A 17,188-nucleotide genomic window follows, 5' to 3' on the forward strand; every position below is an offset into this window, starting at 1 on the left:
GCGTCGTCAGAGGACAGGGCATCATTTGCCGTAGAGCTACCATGGTTTGGAGAAGCTTGGGATTCTACTTCATTAGTCTCTAAATACTCTGGAGAGAAAACATAAAGGAACAGTTGTGTTGCTGTAGAATACCCAGCTGTTCTACACGGTCTAGGCCAAATTGCCATTCGAATGTTGAGCAACATGAACCCAACACAGATTTAAAAGTATATGTTTCAGGCCGTACCTTCTCTGTCTTGTTTAGCGTCAGACCCTATGGATCGGAGCAAGGCCAGGGCATGCACAATGGAGACGTCATTTGATGACAGCTCTGAAAAACGTAGGTTAAGGTACACAAGCAAAATGACCAAATCAAAGGGTTTGACAACATTATTTAGACAACGGAGTTACTCTATGGTGTTGCATGAGTGTCAAACACAGCAGCACCATAGACACAGTACAAAGCTAGAAGGTTTGTGGAAAGAAACACTTACCTCCAAGTCTGCTCTGCAGAGAGACTTGCTCTTGCTTCTGGGACTTTCCAACAGGGTAACAAGAAACTGAGGAGAAAGTATTAACAGAAGTGGAGTTGACACAAAATAACTACATATATTAATAGCAGTGAAGAATAAAAGTTGACCAACGCGGAAGAAACAGTCAAATTTTAATCTCACACTTGTAAAGTTCTGCATATTTCCCAAACAAATCCCTTCAATCCAAATAAAACATTAGTGAACCAACCTTTGACAACCCCCACAGTCATCACAAAGAGCAGTAATTCTCTCACACCTCCCATGATCATGAGAATAGTCTGTGTTATCAACAGGTAATGTCTTCCCGTGGCCTGTATGAGGCTTATATAGGCCACTAATGACCTTTTACCTGACAAACAGGACTTAACGATCAATTAACAAGCTTGATTGAGGTGTTACATTCAGATAGAAATAGACCATGTAGAACGTATGTTGATTCTTTGGTGGGCAGGCAATCTTTTCTACTCCATATATTGCATTTATATCTGTAGTGTTTAACCCTAATGGTCTCAGATCAGCAGTAGAAAGAAGTAGGCCTAATTATTTTAGGTGTAATCTTCAAAGATATTAGGGGGAAATAAACACTGTACCCAAATCCACTTTTTACAATGCTCCTGGGAAATGGGTAGGCCTCCACCATATAGTCCTTCACAGTTTTACAGCTGTGTTATACTCCTTTATTTACATAGATCACATACATAAATATATATGTTAGCTGTAGGTAGCTTTGGGATAAAATTCCCATATTGTATTGTTACTAACATAAATCATAATATATCATATTTTCCTCATTTGCTCTGTTGGAGACTCGGCTGGTGGAGGTTCGTCATATGAAGAACATTCAAGTGGGTGTGACCCCTAAACTGTAGGAGGGGCTCAGTGGGGTGACAGACATCCTGTAAGGGATCTCCAGCTAGTGTCTGAGGACCTGTACGAGGCTGTGTTTACAGCTGTGGGGCAGGACAAGCATGGTAACCTTACCTCAATGTATGAAGGATTTTATTGTTAGGGATAGTAATCTCCAATCTTTTAAAATATGTCTCTGTGTCTCTCCACCAATCTCCCTTCTCTTCCCCATCCCCCAACCCACTTCAGTAGGTTCAGCCCAGGATAAGTGCACCATCCTGGCTGTGATCCCCAGTCCAGCTGCTCCATGTAACCTAGCTGGGAAGCAGGACCTCAGCGAATGTATGTGGTTGTTCCTTACTTTAACATAAAACTATCATAGATATTATGTACACCTAATTGTCTTCTCACATGTTCCCTTCGCCCTCCTCCTCAGACCGCTGCACCCTGACCTTTGACCCTTGCACGGCCAACGATCACCTGCTCCTCTCCCAGGAGAACGTACGAGGGCATCCCTAGGAAGGAAAAGGGGAAACGGTGTATGGTGGGAATGAACGATCTTCCCTAGAGCCTCCAGCTGGATGAGCGCCAGCTGAGCACCTGGCACAATGGGTGCCTGTGTAACCGATGTGAAATGGCTAGCTAGGTAGCGGTGGTGCGCGCTAGCAGCCTTTCAGTCGGTGACGTCACTTGCTCTGAAACGTTGAAGTAGTGGATCCCCTTGCTCTGCAAGGGCCGAGGCTTTTGTGGAGCGATGGGTAACGATGCTTCGTGGGTGACTGTTGTTGATGTGTGCAGAGGGTCCCTGGTTCGCGCGAGGGGACGGACTAAAGTTATACTGTTACACCTGGAAACGGTGGCTGGCCACTGTCACCACTCCCGCATCAGAATGCTGCTGGACTACGAGGCTGGAAAACTGACGAACTACGGAGACGGGCAGACACGGCTGCATGCCTCGCCTTCACTCAGGAGCTGTTCCCGACCTGTTGCCACGACGACAACACGAAAGGGGATGACGTGACCTAACAATCTCATATGGGACTATTCTCCGTAACCATATACTTAGATAGACATCGTATCATTGTATCTGTCCCATTATGGTGTCTGCAAGAGCACGGGCAGCGCCATTGAGGCCATCTCCATTTTTAAGTAGTCCATTTTCTTCTTCTACTACGTCTATGAGTTGGCAAACAAACTGAAAGAGTGCACACTGCCAACAAGAGTGTGTTTGAACAGGTATAAAGCCAAGGTTGGTGGTTTACTGCCAGCTGCAGATATGGAATGTTTTCTCATGAGCATAATTCATTGGCTGATCCCCCCTGGTGACCTGTATGGAATTCTGTGATCTTACCTTAACCTATAGGAAGTCCCACCCCATCCCCCCCTTTTGTCCTCAGAAAAGCCTAAATTCATCGGGGCATGGACTCTACAGGGATACTGGCCCATGTTGACTCCATGGCTTTCCACAGCTGTGTCAGGATGGCTGGATGTCCTTTGGGTGGTGGACATTCTTGATACACACGGGAAACCGCCACCTAATAACATACCCCGTTTTATAGGCACGTAAATGTTTTGTCTTGCCCATTCACTCTCTGAATGTAACACATACAAAATCCATGTCTCAATTGTCTCGAGGCTTAAAAATCCTTTAACCTGTCTCCTCCCCTAAATCTATACTGATGAAGTGGATTTAACAAGTGACATCAGTAAGTGATCATAGCTTTCATCTGGATTTACCTGGTCAGTCTAGGTCATGGAAAGAGCAGGTATTCTTAACTTTTTGTAAATTCAGTGTTTATAAAGATGATATCTCTATCATTCTCAATTGGCTAGATAGAGCTAGAACCATATTGTCTATATTGTGTCACTAACCTTGGTCTAGGTGAGTAAAAACGTATATAGACGGAAACCAGCTAGCTTTTTAGATTGAATCCTAGCCTGTCCCAGTTAGATACAAGGACACTGATGCCTGAATGGGTGAATGCAATATGGCCTTCCATTATGCTCGGTGTAGTTACCTCCATATTCCCTTCAACTATCCAGACTTCTAAGATCAGTTAGTTTGGGAAAGTACTAGGACTGAAATTTGCTCAGTGCCGAAAACAATTAGAGGGAATGCCATCATGGTTAGATTAAGACCCTGCGGAGCTGGTGTGAGATATGGGTCTGAAAACATACCTCCATTTTGTCTAACTAGGCAAGTCAGTTAAGAACAAACTCTTATTTACAATGACAGACTAGGAATAGTGGGTTAACTGCCTTGACCAGGGGAGAAACAACAGATTTGTACCTTGTCAGCTCAGAGATTCGATCTAGCAACCTTTTGGTGGCAGGCCCAACAATCTAACCACTAGGCCACCTGCTGCCTCAGTGCAGTGATGGGATATAACACTGTTCTCCAAATGTTACTTTTATCCAAACTGATACATCGAAAAGATTGAAATACTGCTTGTTTTCCGGCAACATGGCCTTTCCGTCCTCATGCTAGCTAGCAGTAGACAAAGCAGCCATTATGGAATGGCATGTCCCCGTTTGAGCAACAACGGAGCTGATTGGCTGACACGGCCATTTCAAAATGGCTGTGGTGGCTACTGCTAGGTAGCATGCAGAGGAAAATGTTTAGGTTAACAATATTTCAATCTCCTCAATGTATCAGTTTGGATCAGTGATCTAGTCAGTTGGTTAATGTGAGTCCGGAACACTGCAGAGTGATGTGATGCAAGGATTCTTATTTTTATTCCTTGATGTGTGTAATATTTGTGTTGTGGAGAAATAACAAGGCAGGAGACGGGAGTACAGTCAGTTTTCGTTTAGTCAAAACCTCTCGTGCTCTACAGTTTTCCCGGGCACACTAGTGCGCATGTGCATTTCCTATTAGGTGTAGTAACGTACACTGTCGTAATACATCACTGCTTAGTAACAGCATAGTAACTAATATAAACAGATGTAGATCCTAGATACTACACTCCTCCCCCATAGTGTTTAACTCCCAGAGAACAAGGTAAATATGTTAGGGAACTACTAATGCAATATCTGAACAATGCATTCTTAACATTTTTACATTTACATTACATTTAAGTCATTTAGCAGACGCTCTTATCCAGAGCGACGTATAAATTGGTACATTCACCTTATGACATCCAGTGGAACAGCCACTTTACAATAGTGCATCTAAATCTTTTAAGGGGGGGGGGGGGGGGGCAGAAGGATTGCTTTATCCTAGGTATTCCTTGAAGAGGTGGGGTTTCAGGTGTCTCCGGAAGGTGGTGATTGACTCCGCTGTCCTGGCGTCGTGAGGGAGTTTGTTCCACCATTGGGGTGCCAGAGCAGCGAACAGTTTTGACTGGGCTGAGCGGGAACTGTGCTTCCTCAGTGGTAGGGAGGCGAGCAGGCCAGAGGTGGATGAACGCAGTGCCCTTGTTTGGGTGTAGGGCCTGATCAGAGCCTGAAGGTACTGAGGTGCCGTTCCCCTCACAGCTCCGTAGGCAAGCACCATGGTCTTGTAGCGGATGCGAGCTTCAACTGGAAGCCAGTGGAGAGAGCGGAGGAGCGGGGTGACGTGAGAGAACTTGGGAAGGTTGAACACCAGACGGGCTGCGGCGTTCTGGATGAGTTGTAGGGGTTTAATGGCACAGGCAGGGAGCCCAGCCAACAGCGAGTTGCAGTAATCCAGACGGGAGATGACAAGTGCCTGGATTAGGACCTGCGCCGCTTCCTGTGTGAGGCAGGGTCGTACTCTGCGGATGTTGTAGAGCATGAACCTACAGGAACGGGCCACCGCCTTGATGTTAGTTGAGAACGACAGGGTGTTGTCCAGGATCACGCCAAGGTTCTTAGCGCTCTGGGAGGAGGACACAATGGAGTTGTCAACCGTGATGGCGAGATCATGGAACGGGCAGTCCTTCCCCGGGAGGAAGAGCAGCTCCGTCTTGCCGAGGTTCAGCTTGAGGTGGTGATCCGTCATCCACACTGATATGTCTGCCAGACATGCAGAGATGCGATTCGCCACCTGGTCATCAGAAGGGGGAAAGGAGAAGATTAATTGTGTGTCGTCTGCATAGCAATGATAGGAGAGACCATGTGAGGTTATGACAGAGCCAAGTGACTTGGTGTATAGCGAGAATAGGAGAGGGCCTAGAACAGAGCCCTGGGGGACACCAGTGGTGAGAGCGCGTGGTGAGGAGACAGATTCTCGCCACGCCACCTGGTAGGAGCGACCTGTCAGGTAGGACGCAATCCAAGCGTGGGCCGCGCCGGAGATGCCCAACTCGGAGAGGGTGGAGAGGAGGATCTGATGGTTCACAGTATCGAAGGCAGCCGATAGGTCTAGAAGGATGAGAGCAGAGGAGAGAGAGTTAGCTTTAGCAGTGCGGAGCGCCTCCGTGATACAGAGAAGAGCAGTCTCAGTTGAGTGACTAGTCTTGAAACCTGACTGATTTGGATCAAGAAGGTCATTCTGAGAGAGATAGCAGGAGACCTGGTTGAAGCAGACTTTTCAGAGCCCAGCACAAATCCAGGGGATTATTCTGCCCCGAAGATGGAGTTTGTGTCCTAATAACTAACCCAGGTAATGTCCTTTTTCTTTCCTTTTATCTAGGACATATTAAAGTGTTTGTTTGTTTTACTGTCTGTTACCTTAAACAGCTCAACTCACAGGTCAAGCTTTTGAGGTGCCTTTCGCTGTCGAATAGGATATCTCCGCTCCTCCTGGGCTTCCGGTGATGGGCCAGGTTCGGGTGGAAGGTCAGGCTCTGTCTCTCCCGTACGTCCACAGTCAGGAGAATAGTCCTGGGAGTCATTATTGTTCTCTCGGCGTGTCTCTGCTGGGGCGTTGGACCGTAGCAGATGATCCACATGAACGTTGACCTGGCGATGACCAATTTGGACTTGGTAAGTCAAAGGTCCTTTGCGTTGCAAGATCACACCTGGGTTCCACAGGCTCTTGGGGTGTCTGAAATCACGTACCATCACCATCTCTCCCTCTTTGAATTCTCTGACAGTCTTTGAGTGTCTGTCATGAGCTTTCTTCTGCTGTAGCTGGTGCTTTGCCACAGTGCTTGACAAGTCTGGTTTCAACAATGTCAGGCGGGTACGTGGTTGGCGTCTCAGAAACAGTTCAGCTGGTGTACATTCCGTTACTGTGTGTGGTGTGTTACGGTAAGTAAACAGGAACCGGGGAAGCCTTTGGTGGGTGGGCACAGACTGGACCTCGAGTCTAGTCCAGGCCTTCTTAAAGGTTTGCACGGCTCTCTCCGCTGATCCGTTTGATGCCGGATGGTAAGGTGGTGACAGGATGTGCCTTACTCCATTGTTCTTGAGAAACATTTCAAAATCGTTTGACGTGAAAGGAGGGCCATTGTCCGATACGAGCTCCTTGACTAGTCCAAAGGATGCGAACAGGTGTCTGAGAAGATTGATGGTCTTCTCAGCTGTGGTCAGTTGAGTAGGGAACACTTCCATCCACTTGGAATGGACATCGACGACAACAAGGAAATGTTGCTTGTCAATCTCGGCGTAATCCACATGGATGCGTTCCCAAGGTGTCGCAGCCCAGGACCATGGATGAAGAGCTGCAGCAGCAGGCTTGTTGCGAACAGCTTCACAAGGTGAGCAGTGGCCTACATGCTGTTGAATGTCCTAAACCATTGTGTGTTGGAATATCGCTGGAGCTGTCGAGATTCCGTAGGCCAAGCGATTGAATCTGAATAGCCCCTTGTGTGTATTGATGGTCAGATACTGTTCTGACTCCGGATCCAGCTTCAGTTGCTGATAAGCAAATGCCAGGTCCAGCTTACTGAAAACCTTCCCACCAGCTAGAGTGGCAAACAGATCTTCAGCGTTTGGTAGTGGATATTCCTCTGGTAGTATGCAGCGATTTACTGTGACCTTGTAGTCACCGCACATTCTGACGGTCTTGTCTTTCTTTGGGACTACAACAATCGGAGCGGCCCAGTCGCTTCTCGCTACTTTCGTGATTATGTTATTCTTCTGTAGGCGGTCCAGTTCCTTCTCTACTGCTTCCTTAAGAGCATAGGGAACTGGACGTGGTTTGTGAAAGATAGGCTTGGTTCCTTCTTGCACTCTGACTTTTGCTGTGAAGTCTTGTATTTCGCCGTAGCCATCTTTGAAAACTTCTTTGTGCTTCTCCAGCATGTTAGTGAGTGTAGCCTGACTCACTGGTTTGTCCTTTCTCAGACTGAAGATTTCTCCCCAGTTCAACTTGATCTTTTGTAGCCAATTTCTGCCTAGCAAGGCTGATTTTTCTCCTTTAACAATGACAAGCGGTAGCGTCCACTCCTTCCCCTCATACCGGACTGGTACCTGGATCTGCCCTAACACAGGAATAGTGTCACCAGTGTATGAAGAAAGGCGGATGGACGCTGGCTGAAGAGGGCACTCTTTCAGTTTTTCTTTGTAGAGTCTCTCTGGAACCAGAGATACAGACGCTCGTGTCCAGCTGCTTTTTTACCGGTTTTCACGCTAACTCCATGTTGAGATAGATTCCATCTTTTTGTTGTTGAGCTGTGTACACTGTGGACAGTTCCAATACTGTTTCAGTAGTACCTTCCTCTTCTTGTGCTGCGTCTGACACTTAGTGCGCTCTCGCTGTGCGTTTTGAGGCTTTACACACTTTCTGTAAATGTCCAACCTTTCCACAATTGTGGAACTTTACGTTTTGGAATCGACATTCACTGTGCTGATGATTATCTCCCCCACATCTGTAGCAACTTGGCTTAGACCTTTGAGATGTGGGCTGCTTTGTTCTTGTGTAACCTTGAGGACGGGACTGAGAAAAGTGTGACTTTTGTGAGCCTTTTTCACCACGTGCATCACTGACCTTGTGAACACCTTTCTGACGTTCTGCATATCCCGATAGCTCAATAGTATCCCTGTGGGCAAGCTCGAGTCCAAGTGCGATATCACAGGCTTTCCGAAAGGTCAGGTCCTTCTCTGACAGAAGCCTTCTGTGATATGCTTCACCTGTGAGACCACATACAAACTTGTCTCGAAGAGCATCATCAAGAAATTCTGGCCAAGATAAGCAAAGCAGTGTGACACAGAGAACAACACAGAGTTACACATGGGATAAACAATAAACAAGCCAATGACACAGTAGAAAAAAGAAAGTCTATATACAGTGTGTGCAAAAGGCATGAGGAGGTAGGCAATAAATAGGTCATAGGAGCAAATAATTACAATTTAGCAGATTAACACTGGAGTGATAAATGAGCAGATAATGATGTGCAAGTATAGATACTGGTGTGCAAAAAAGCAGAAAAGTAAATGAAATAAAAACAGTATGGGGATGAGGTAGGTAGATTGGGTGGGCTACTTACAGATGGACTATGTACAGCTGCAGCGATCGGTTAGCTGCTCAGATAGTTGATGTTTAAAGTTGGTGAGGGAAATAAAAGTCTCCAACTTCAGCGATTTTTTTCAATTGGTTCCAGTCACTGGCAGCAGAGAACTGGAAGGAAAGGCGGCCAAAAGAGGTGTTGGATTTGGGGATGACCAGTGAGATATACATGCTGGAACACGTGCTACGGGTGGGTGTTGTTATCGTGACTAGTGAACTGAGATAAGGCGGAGCTTTACCTAGCATAGACTTATAGATGACCTGGAGCCTGCGGGTCTGGCGACGAATATGAAGCGAGGGCCAGCCGACTAGAGCATACAGGTCGCAGTGGTGGGTGGTATAAGGTGTTTTAGTAACAAAACGGATGGCACTATGATAAACTGCATCTAGTTTGCTGAGTAGAGTATTGGAAGCTATTTTGTAGATGACATCGCCGAAGTCGAGGATCGGTAAGATAGTCAGTTTTACTAGGGTAAGTTTGGCGGCGTGAGTGAAGGGGGCTTTGTTGCGAAATAGGAAGCCGATTCTTGATTTTATTTTGGATTGGAGATGTTTGATATGAGTCTGGAAGGAGAGTTTACAGTCTAGCCAGACACCTAGGTATTTATAGATGTCCACATATTCTAGGTCGGAACCGCCAGAGGACCAGACATGCACTCCGATTTGACACACTGAGCTATGTCTGCAAAGTAGTTGGTGAACCAGACATGGCAGTCATCAGAAAAACCGAGGCTACCGAGTCTGCCGTTAAGAATATGGTGATTGACAGAGTCGAAAGCCTTGGCCAGGTCGATGAAGACGGCTGCACAGTACTGTCTTTTATCGATGGCGGTTATATCGTTTAGTACCTTGAGCGTGGCTGAGGTGCATCCGTGACCGGCTCGGAAACCGGATTGCACAGTGGAGGAGGTCAATGGAATTCGAGATGGTCAGTGATCTGTTTATTAACTTGGCTTTCGAAGACCTTAGGCAGGATGGATATAGGTCTAACAGTTTAGGTCCAGGGTGTCTCCCCCTTTGAAGAAGGGGATGACCGCTTCAGCTTTCCAATCCTTGGGGATCTCAGACGATATGAAAGAGAGGTTGAACAGGCTGGTAATAGGGGTTGCGACAATGGCGGCGGATAGTTTCAGAAATAGAGGGTCTAGATTGTCAAACCCAGCTGATTTGTATGGGTCCAGGTTTTGCAGCTCTTTCAGAACATTTGCTATCTGGATTTGGTTGGCATAATTGAGTAAAGCGGTGCCACAGAAATGTTTGAATTACAGCAGATACCTTCATCAGCAGATACCTTCATCATGCGGCTAGAGAAGGCCTGTATGAACAGACTTCCTCACGCTTCACATAGAAATTTACCGGTTTCTTCCAATGGTTTATCCCATGTAAATCGGAGTGGGTGGGAAATCCTGGTCAAACTGTTCCTGCCCTCAAACCCTAGGTTAGCGGCGCTACAAGCAACTCTGGGAGAGCCTGGACATGATAGCAGCCTGCCAGCTAAGACAGGTTAGCATTGACTTATTTAAACCTGAAAGTTTGGATTGGCACTGGGATATGAAGACAACCCGCCAAAAAGATGGGCTAATGATACGAGAGCTGGTTTTACATGTAAGCATTCACTAATTGGAAACCAAGTCAGTTACGAGAGAAGATACCCAAAAGAGTCATTTAAATGCAAGTTGACAACCGTGATATTAGTTAGCACTGACACCATTAACCCCGAGTCTAGCAACAGCCTAATGTACAAACCCAAAACTCAGTTCCACAACCATCAAGTTTAAATGAACTAGAACCCATTCCACATCATGTGATGCTACTAGCATAATTTGACCAAATGTAGCTTAAGGCAAATGGTGATTTAAGCACAGGGGTCAAAGTAAACATATTGCTGATGCCAAAGCATGGTTATAATGCAAAATAAATGTTGCCATCACCACAGTTACTCAAGTCATAGACCTCAACTGCAAGTAGGAACCGTCAAAACAATACTGAGGACACAAGTATTACAGTTAACGTTTAATTGAGCCAAAACAAAAAATGCAGTTACACACACAACCTGGACTAGAATACCCACGAACTCTTGCATGGACACCGAGCACCATGTCCCACATCAGATATCCATGCTTGTGGTCAACGGGGGCTCAGATGCAGAAATTAACAGTTCCTCAATGGCATGGTCAGACTGGCCAGCGGCAGCTTCAGAGGTAGCGTCGTCAGACGGGCCAGCTTCAGAGGTAGCGTCGTCAGACGGGTCAGTGGCAGCTTCAGAGGTAGCGGAAGCGTCGTCAGACGGACCAGTGGCAGCGCTAGCATCGTCAGACGGGCCAGTGGCAGCTTCAGAGGTGGCGTCGTCAGACGGGCCAGTGGCAGCTTCAGAGGTGGCGTCGTCAGACGGGCCAGTGGCAGCTTCAGAGGTGGCGTCGTCAGACGGGCCAGTGGCAGCTTCAGAGGTGGCGTCGTCAGACGGGCCAGTGGCAGCTTCAGAGGTGGCGTCGTCAGACGGGCCAGTGGCAGCTTCAGAGGTGGCGTCGTCAGACGGGCCAGTGGCAGCTTCAGAGGTGGCGTCGTCAGACGGGCCAGTGGCAGCTTCAGAGGTGGCGTCGTCAGACGGGCCAGTGGCAGCTTCAGAGGTGGCGTCGTCAGACGGGCCAGTGGCAGCTTCAGAGGTGGCGTCGTCAGACGGGCCAGTGGCAGCTTCAGAGGTGGCGTCGTCAGACGGGCCAGTGGCAGCTTCAGAGGTGGCGTCGTCAGACGGGCCAGTGGCAGCTTCAGAGGTGGCGTCGTCAGACGGGCCAGTGGCAGCTTCAGAGGTGGCGTCGTCAGACGGGCCAGTGGCAGCTTCAGAGGTGGCGTCGTCAGACGGGCCAGTGGCAGCTTCAGAGGTGGCGTCGTCAGACGGGCCAGTGGCAGCTTCAGAGGTGGCGTCGTCAGACGGGCCAGTGGCAGCTTCAGAGGTGGCGTCGTCAGACGGGCCAGTGGCAGCTTCAGAGGTGGCGTCGTCAGACGGGCCAGTGGCAGCTTCAGAGGTGGCGTCGTCAGACGGGCCAGTGGCAGCTTCAGAGGTGGCGTCGTCAGACGGGCCAGTGGCAGCTTCAGAGGTGGCGTCGTCAGACGGGCCAGTGGCAGCTTCAGAGGTGGCGTCGTCAGACGGGCCAGTGGCAGCTTCAGAGGTAGCGTCGTCAGACGGGCCAGTGGCAGCTTCAGAGGTAGCGTCGTCAGACGGGCCAGTGGCAGCTTCAGAGGTAGCGTCGTCAGACGGGCCAGTGGCAGCTTCAGAGGTAGCGTCGTCAGACGGGCCAGTGGCAGCTTCAGAGGTAGCGTCGTCAGACGGGCCAGTGGCAGCTTCAGAGGTAGCGTCGTCAGACGGGCCAGTGGCAGCTTCAGAGGTAGCGTCGTCAGACGGGCCAGTGGCAGCTTCAGAGGTAGCGGAAGCATCGTCAGACGGACCAGTGGCAGCGCTAGCGTCGTCAGACGGGCCAGTGGCAGCTTCAGAGGTAGCGTCGTCAGACGGGCCAGTGGCAGCTTCAGAGGTAGCGTCGTCAGACGGGCCAGTGGCAGCTTCAGAGGTAGCGTCGTCAGACGGGCCAGTGGCAGCTTCAGAGGTAGCGTCGTCAGACGGGCCAGTGGCAGCTTCAGAGGTAGCCGAAGCATCGTCAGACGGACCAGTGGCAGCGCTAGCGTCGTCAGACGGGCCAGTGGCAGCTTCAGAGGTAGCGTCAGAGGTAGCGTCGTCAGACAGGCCAGTGGCAGCTTCAGAGGTAGCGTCGTCAGACGGGCCAGGGGCAGCTTCAGAGGTAGCGTCGTCAGACGGGCCAGGGGCAGCTTCAGAGGTAGCGTCGTCAGACGGGCCAGGGGCAGCTTCAGAGGTAGCGTCGTCAGACAGGCCAGGGGCAGCTTCAGAGGTAGCGTCGTCAGAGGACAGGGCATCATTTGCCGTAGAGCTACCATGGTTTGGAGAAGCTTGGGATTCTACTTCATTAGTCTCTAAATTCTCTGGAGAGAAAACATAAAGGAACAGTTGGGTATTCTACAGCAACACAGCTGTTCTACACGGTCTAGGCCAAATTACCATTCGAATGTTGAGCAACATGAACCCAACACAGATTAAAGTATATGTTTCAGGCCGTACCTTCTCTGTCTTGTTTAGCGTCAGACCCTATGGATCGGAGCAAGGCCAGGGCATGCACAATGGAGAAGTCATTTGATGACAGCTCTGAAAAACGTAGGTTAAGGTACACAAGCAAAATGACCAAATCAAAGAGTTTGACAACATTATTTAGACAACTGAGTTACTCTATGGTGTTGATTGAGTGTCAAACACAGCAGCACCATAGACACAGTACAAAGCTAGAAGGGTTGTGGAAAGAAACACTTACCTCCAAGTCTGCTCTGCAGAGAGACTTGCTCTTGCTTCTGGGACTTTCCAACAGGGTAACAAGAAACTGAGGAGAAAGTGTTAACAGAAGTGGAGTTGACACAAAATAACTACATATATTAATAGCAGTGAAGAATAAAAGTTGACCAACGCGGAAACAGACAGTCAAATTTTAATCTCACACTTGTAAAGTTTCGCATATTTCCCAAACAAATCCCTTCAATCCAAATAAAAAATTAGTGAACCAACCTTTGACAACCCCCACAGTCATCACAAAGAGCAGTAATTCTCTCACACCTCCCATGATCATGAGAATAGTCTGTGTTATCAACAGGTAATGTCTTCCCGTGGCCTGTATGAGGCTTATATAGGCCACTAATGACCTTTTACCTGACAAACAGGACTTAACGATCAATTAACAAGCTTGATTGAGGTGTTACTTTCAGATAGAAATAGACCATGTAGAACGTATGTTGATTCTTTGGTGGGCAGGCAATCTTTTCTACTGCATATATTGCATTTATATCTGTAATGTTTAACCCTAATGGTCTCAGATCAGCAGTAGAAAGAAGTAGGCCTAATTATTTTAGGTGTAATCTTCAAAGATATTAGGGGGAAATAAACACTGTACCCAAATCCACTTTTTACAATGCTCCTGGGAAATGGGTAGGCCTCCACCATATAGTCCTTCACAGTTTTACAGCTGTGTTATACTCCTTTATTTACATAGATCACATACATAAATATATATGTTAGCTGTAGGTAGCTTTGGGATAAAATTCCCATATTGTATTGTTACTAACATAAATCATAATATATCATATTTTCCTCATTTGCTCTGTAGGAGGTTCGTCATATGAAGGACATTCAAGTGGATGTGACCCCTAACCTGCAATAGGGGCTCAGTGGGGTGACAGACATCCTGTAACGGATCTCCAAGCTAGTGTTGAGATGTGTCTGTTACTTGAACTTTACAGCAGAGGTAACTCTGGGTCTAGCGCTTGATGGATTTTGTGACTGCACTTGAAGAAACGTTCAAAGTTTTTGAAATTTTCCGGATTGACTGAACTTCATGGCTTAAAATAATATTAGACTTTCGTTTCTCTTTGCTTATTTGAGCTGTTCTTGCCATAATATGGACTTGGTATTTTACCAAATAGGGCTATCTTCTGTATACCACCCCTACCTTGTCACAAAACAAGTGATTGGCTCAAAAGCACTAAGGAAATAAATTCCACAAATTAACTTTGAACAAGGCACACCTGTTAATTGAAATGCATTCCAGGTGAGTCCCTCATGAAGCTGATTGAGAGAATGCCAAGAGTGTGCAAAGCTGTCATCAAGGAAAAGGGTGGCTACTTTGAAGAATCTCAAATATAAAATATATTTCGATTTTTTTGGTTACTACAGGATTCCTTATGTGGTATTTCATACTTTTGATGTTCTACAATGTAGAAAATTGTAAAAAATAAAGAAACCCTGGAATGAATAGGTGTGTCCAAACTTTTGACTGGTACTGTATATATTGTAACGGTGTAATAAAATACCCAATAATAAAGCTATATACAAGGAGTACCAGTTCCAAATCAGTGTGCAGGGGTACGAGGTATTTGAGGTAGATATGTACAAGGCAGGGTAAAGTGACTAGGCATCAGGATAGATAATAATAATAAGAGCAAAATAAAGAACAGAGCAGCAGCAGCAAATGAGTGTAAAGGTGTGTGTTTGTTTGTGAGAGTGTGTAATGTGTACGCATGTGTGTTTGGGTTGTGTCGGTTTGTGTGTGTGTGGATTTTGTGTGGGAGTGTGAATGTAGTGTGTGTGTGTGTGCATATGGTTTGTATACAGTCTAGGGATTGTGGGTAGGGTCAGAGCAAGACCCTTTAACAGCCCTGTTGATGTGGATGGGGACGTGCTCTCCCCTCTTGCTCCTATAGTCCACGATCAGCTCCTTGGTCTTACTGACATTGAGGAAGAGGTTGTCCTGGCACCACAATGCCAAGTCTCTGACCTCTCATCGCCTTCGTGTCGTCAGCAAACTTGATGATGGTGTTGGAGTCGTGTGTGGCCACACAGTCATGGGTGAACAGGGAGTACAAGAGGGGACTAAGCACGCATCCCTGAGGGCCTCCCGTGTTGAAGGTCAGTGTGGCAGAGGTGTTCTTGCCTATCCTCACCACCTGGGGCCGGCCCGTCAGAAAGTCCAGCATCCAGTTGCAGAAGGAGGTCTTCAGTCCCAAGGTCCCTAGCTTGGAGGGGACTATGGTGTTGAATGCTGGGCTGTAGTCTATGAACAGTATTCTCACATAGGTATTTCCCCTCTCAATTGAGATTGCTTCATCTGTGGATCTGTTGGGGCGGTATGCAAATTGGAGTAGGTTTAGGGTTTCTAGGAGAATGGTGTTGATGTGAGCCATGACCAGCCTTTCAAAAACACAGACGTGAGTGCTACGTGTCGGTAGCTATTTAGGCAGGTTACCTTAGTCTTCTTGGGCACAGGGACTATGGTGCAATGCTTGAAACATGTTGGTATTACAGACTCAGACAGGGAGAGGTTGAAAATGTCAGTGAAGACGCTTGCCAGTTAGTGAGCGCATGCTCGGGTACACATCCTGGTAATCCGTTTGGCCCTGTGGCCTTGTGAATGCTGACCTGTTCAAAGGTCTTACTCACATCAGCTGCGGAGAATGTGATCACACAGTAGTCCGGAAAAGCTGGTGCTCTCATGCATGTTACAGTGTTACTTGCTTCGAAGCGAGCATATAAATAATTTAGCTCGTCTGGTAGGCTCGTGTCACTGGGCTGCTCTCGGCTGTGCTTCCCTTTGTAGTCTGTAATAGTTTGCAAGCCCTGCCACATCCGACCAACATCGGAGGCGGTGTAGTATGATGTGATCTTTGTCCTGTATTGATGCTTTGCCTGGTTGATGGTTCGTCGGAGGGCATATCGGGATTTCTTATAAGCTTCCAGGTTAGAGTCCCGCTCCTTGAAAGCGGCAGCTCTACCCTTTTAGCTAAGGTTGGATTTTGCCTGTAATCCATGACTTCTGGTTGGGTTATGTACGTATAGTCACTGTGGGGACGACGTCATCGATGCACTTATTGATGAAGCCAGTGACTGATGTGGTGTAATCCTCAATGCCATCGGAAGAATACCAGAAAATATTCCAGTCTGTGCTAGAAAAACAGTCCTGTAGTTTAGCATCTGCCTCATCTGACCACTTTTTTATTGATCTAGTCACTGGTGCTTCCTGCTTTAATTGTTGCTTGTAAGCAGGAATCCGGAGGATAGAAATATGGTCAGATTTGCCAAATGGAGGGCGAGGGAGAGCTTTGTATGCATCTTTGAATATGGAGTAAAGGTGGTCCAGAGTTTCTTTTCCTCTGGTTGCACATTTATCATGTTGATAGAGAGAGAGACAATACATTCCTGATCAGGTCACTTGGTTAGGAAAACCCCCTGACCCAACACACTGTGTCCCGACACACTGGGTCCCAACCCACTGGCTCAAACCTCCTGGATCCAACCTCCTGGATCCAATCTCCATCTCTTCATTACTTGGTTATGAAAACCCCCTGGTCCCAACACACTGGTCCCAACCCCCTGGTCCCAACCCCCTGGTCCCAACACACTGGTCCCAACACACTGGTCCCAACACACTGGTCCCAACCCACTGGTCCCAACCCACTGGTCCCAACCCCCTGGCCAAACCTCCATCTCATCATTACTTGGTTATGAAAATCCTCTGGTCCCAACACACTGGTCCCAACCCACTGGTCCCAACCCCCTGGTCCCAACACACTGGTCCCAACCCACTGGTCCCAACCCCCTGGTCCCAACCCACTGGTCCCAACACACTGGTCCCAACCCCCTGGTCCCAACCCCCTGGTCCCAACACACTGGTCCCAACCCACTGGTCCCAACCCACTGGTCCCAACCCCCTGGCCAAACCTCCATCTCATCATTACTTGGTTATGAAAACCCTCTGGTCCCAACACACTGGTCCCAACCCACTGGTCCCAACCCCCTGGTCCCAACCCCCTGGTCCCAACACACTGGTCCCAACCCACTGGTCCCAACCCCCTGGTCCCAACCCACTGG

At 47.9% G+C, this 17,188-nt stretch overlaps 1 protein-coding gene across 1 annotated transcript; it reads right to left on the minus strand.

Annotated features, from left to right (window-relative positions):
• Positions 1-6,987: 6,987 nt before the first annotated feature.
• LOC129850735 (polysialoglycoprotein-like) lies at positions 6,988-16,561 on the minus strand. Its single transcript, XM_055916994.1, has 4 exons — positions 13,337-16,561; positions 13,089-13,154; positions 12,842-12,925; positions 6,988-12,705 (listed from the first exon to the last, which is right to left on the minus strand). Exons 1-4 carry the CDS (start codon positions 13,395-13,397, stop codon positions 10,823-10,825), a joined length of 2,094 nt encoding a protein of 697 aa, XP_055772969.1. The 5' UTR covers positions 13,398-16,561; the 3' UTR covers positions 6,988-10,822.
• Between the last annotated feature and the right edge of the window lie 627 nt (positions 16,562-17,188).

This window comes from Salvelinus fontinalis, unplaced genomic scaffold, assembly GCF_029448725.1.
Source record: "Salvelinus fontinalis isolate EN_2023a unplaced genomic scaffold, ASM2944872v1 scaffold_2244, whole genome shotgun sequence".
In the NCBI taxonomy this organism is placed as follows: Eukaryota; Metazoa; Chordata; class Actinopteri; order Salmoniformes; family Salmonidae; genus Salvelinus; species Salvelinus fontinalis.